Genomic DNA, 2,084 nt, shown 5'->3' with positions numbered 1-2,084 from the left:
TATATTATGTACATTAGTACCAAGCCACAATAATTGGTCTCTCAAACAATATATTGCGTTAAAACAGTTTTTCTCGTTTTTCTCAAAAGCACTACTACTGGATATATGTGGTTTTTTTTTTTTTTTTTTTTTTATTTTAATTAACGTGTCTCGACTACGAGGTCATTGACACGATGACAGTATAATACAATATAAAGTATATACAATTTTACATTTGACAATATACAGTACTTATTTTTTACAAATTTAACCGTTGCACTTAATTATTAAACTTTAGAGTTTACTAAGCACTTCATTGTCTTTTAAATATTTAAACAGGTTTACAAATTGCTGAGTTTCACTTAACATTTCTTTAATATTATCTCCCAACTGGTGTTGTTTTCTTTTAGCAGAAAGATGCGGACATTCTATAAGAAAATTGATGATTGTTAAGAGACTGCTGCAATGGCTGCATGAAGGTGGATCGGTAGATGCCATTAGAAAGCCATGTGTAAGATGAGTATGTCCAAGTCTTAATCTTCTTAGAATAACCTTGTGTCTTCTGGGCATAGGTGGTAGCTCTAAGGAAGGTATAACTGGTTGTATATCGTGTAAGTGACTCTGAGTTTTATTCCAATTAGCTTGCCATTTGTCATATATACGTTTCTTAAACATTTTCTTAATATCATTATGCAACTGGATATTTGATATAGGTATATCCAAAGTAGAAGCTTCTTTTGCGGCTACATCTGCAGCCTCATTTCCTACAACTCCTACATGTGAAGGTACCCAGACAATAGTGACAATTGCTCCATGATCCGTAAGTTTATTATATATGTCATGTATTAAATTTACCAGAGGATGATCTGAGAACATGTTTTTGATTACTTGTATTGATGATAAGGAGTCTGTGCAAATCGTTACATTGCGGTCAGTTGGTTCCAACATACGAAAAGCCTCGACGATACCATATAGTTCTGCAGTATATACACTACAAACGGCAGGAAGTTTGATTAGTTTTGTAGTGCTGAAAGAGGAAACAACAGCACTACTCACCCCTACATCATTTTTAGAGGCATCTGTATAAAGAACTTTACGAAACTGATTTCGATTAAGTATGTCTAGGAACAATTGTTTAATTATAGCTTTAGGAGTATCATGTTTATTGAAAGAGCAAAGGGAAGTATTGACATTCGGAAGTTGCTTATGCCACGGAGAAAGTATAGAGATATGAAAGGGTGAAGTTGCAGAAAGATCAAAACCATCGAGAATAGAATTTAGTATGCAAGAGAGGGGTTGTGCAGCTCTAGTGGTCTGAGAATGATGAATGAGATTATTTGGTTGTATAATTAGTTGATAGACTGGATTTTGTGGATTGGCTGATAAGCTAGCTGCATATGACAAAAGAAGATGTTGTCTTCTTAACCAGAGTGGTGGTTCGTTAGCTTCACAGTACATACTTTGAGCTGGGCTAGATCTGAAAGCACCTAAGCAGATCCTAAGACCCGTATTATCTACGGAGTCAAGAGCTTTCAGATGTGACTTGGAGGCAGACATATAGACAAAACTACCATAGTCTATTTTTGAGCGAATAATGGATCTGTAAACTGTAAGCAATACCTCTTCGTCGGCTCCCCAATGAAAATGTGCTAAACTTTTTAGGATATTAATATTTTTTAAGCAGTTGCCTTTAGTTTCCTGTATGTGTATATTCCAAGTAAGTCTGGAGTCGAAGGTCAGTCCTAAGACTTTATAATGATCAATAACATCTAGTACTACTCCGTTGTATGTCAAAATTGGATTATCTTTTGTCGTTTTTCTGCTAAATCTCATGATTTTAGTTTTTTGAGAAGAGAAGGAAAGCCCAATATGCCTCGACCACCTTTCTATATTATCAATGGCTGTTTGCATTAGTCGACAGGTTGTTTCGGTATTCTTTCCTCTGCAAAAGAGTACAAGGTCATCAGCGTATAATGCGTGTTTAACTGGAAGATGAATACTTTTGCCTACATCATTAAATGCCAAACTAAACAGAGTTGTGCTTATAACAGAACCTTGTGGTACTCCATTATGTTGAATACGAGTAGATGACCGCTTTCCGTTTA

At 35.3% G+C, this 2,084-nt stretch overlaps 1 protein-coding gene across 1 annotated transcript; it reads right to left on the bottom strand.

Annotated features, from left to right (window-relative positions):
* Nucleotides 1–273: 273 nt before the first annotated feature.
* LOC140432706 (uncharacterized) lies at nt 274–1,812 on the bottom strand. Its single transcript, XM_072520775.1, has one exon. The coding sequence runs from the start codon at nt 1,810–1,812 to the stop codon at nt 274–276; it is 1,539 nt and encodes a 512-aa protein (XP_072376876.1).
* Between the last annotated feature and the right edge of the window lie 272 nt (nt 1,813–2,084).

The sequence above is a fragment of the Diabrotica undecimpunctata genome, chromosome 1, assembly GCF_040954645.1.
Source record: "Diabrotica undecimpunctata isolate CICGRU chromosome 1, icDiaUnde3, whole genome shotgun sequence".
Taxonomy (NCBI): Eukaryota; Metazoa; Arthropoda; class Insecta; order Coleoptera; family Chrysomelidae; genus Diabrotica; species Diabrotica undecimpunctata.
The sequence above is the reverse complement of the archived record's forward strand: the minus strand, read 5'-3'. Positions and strand labels throughout refer to the sequence as shown.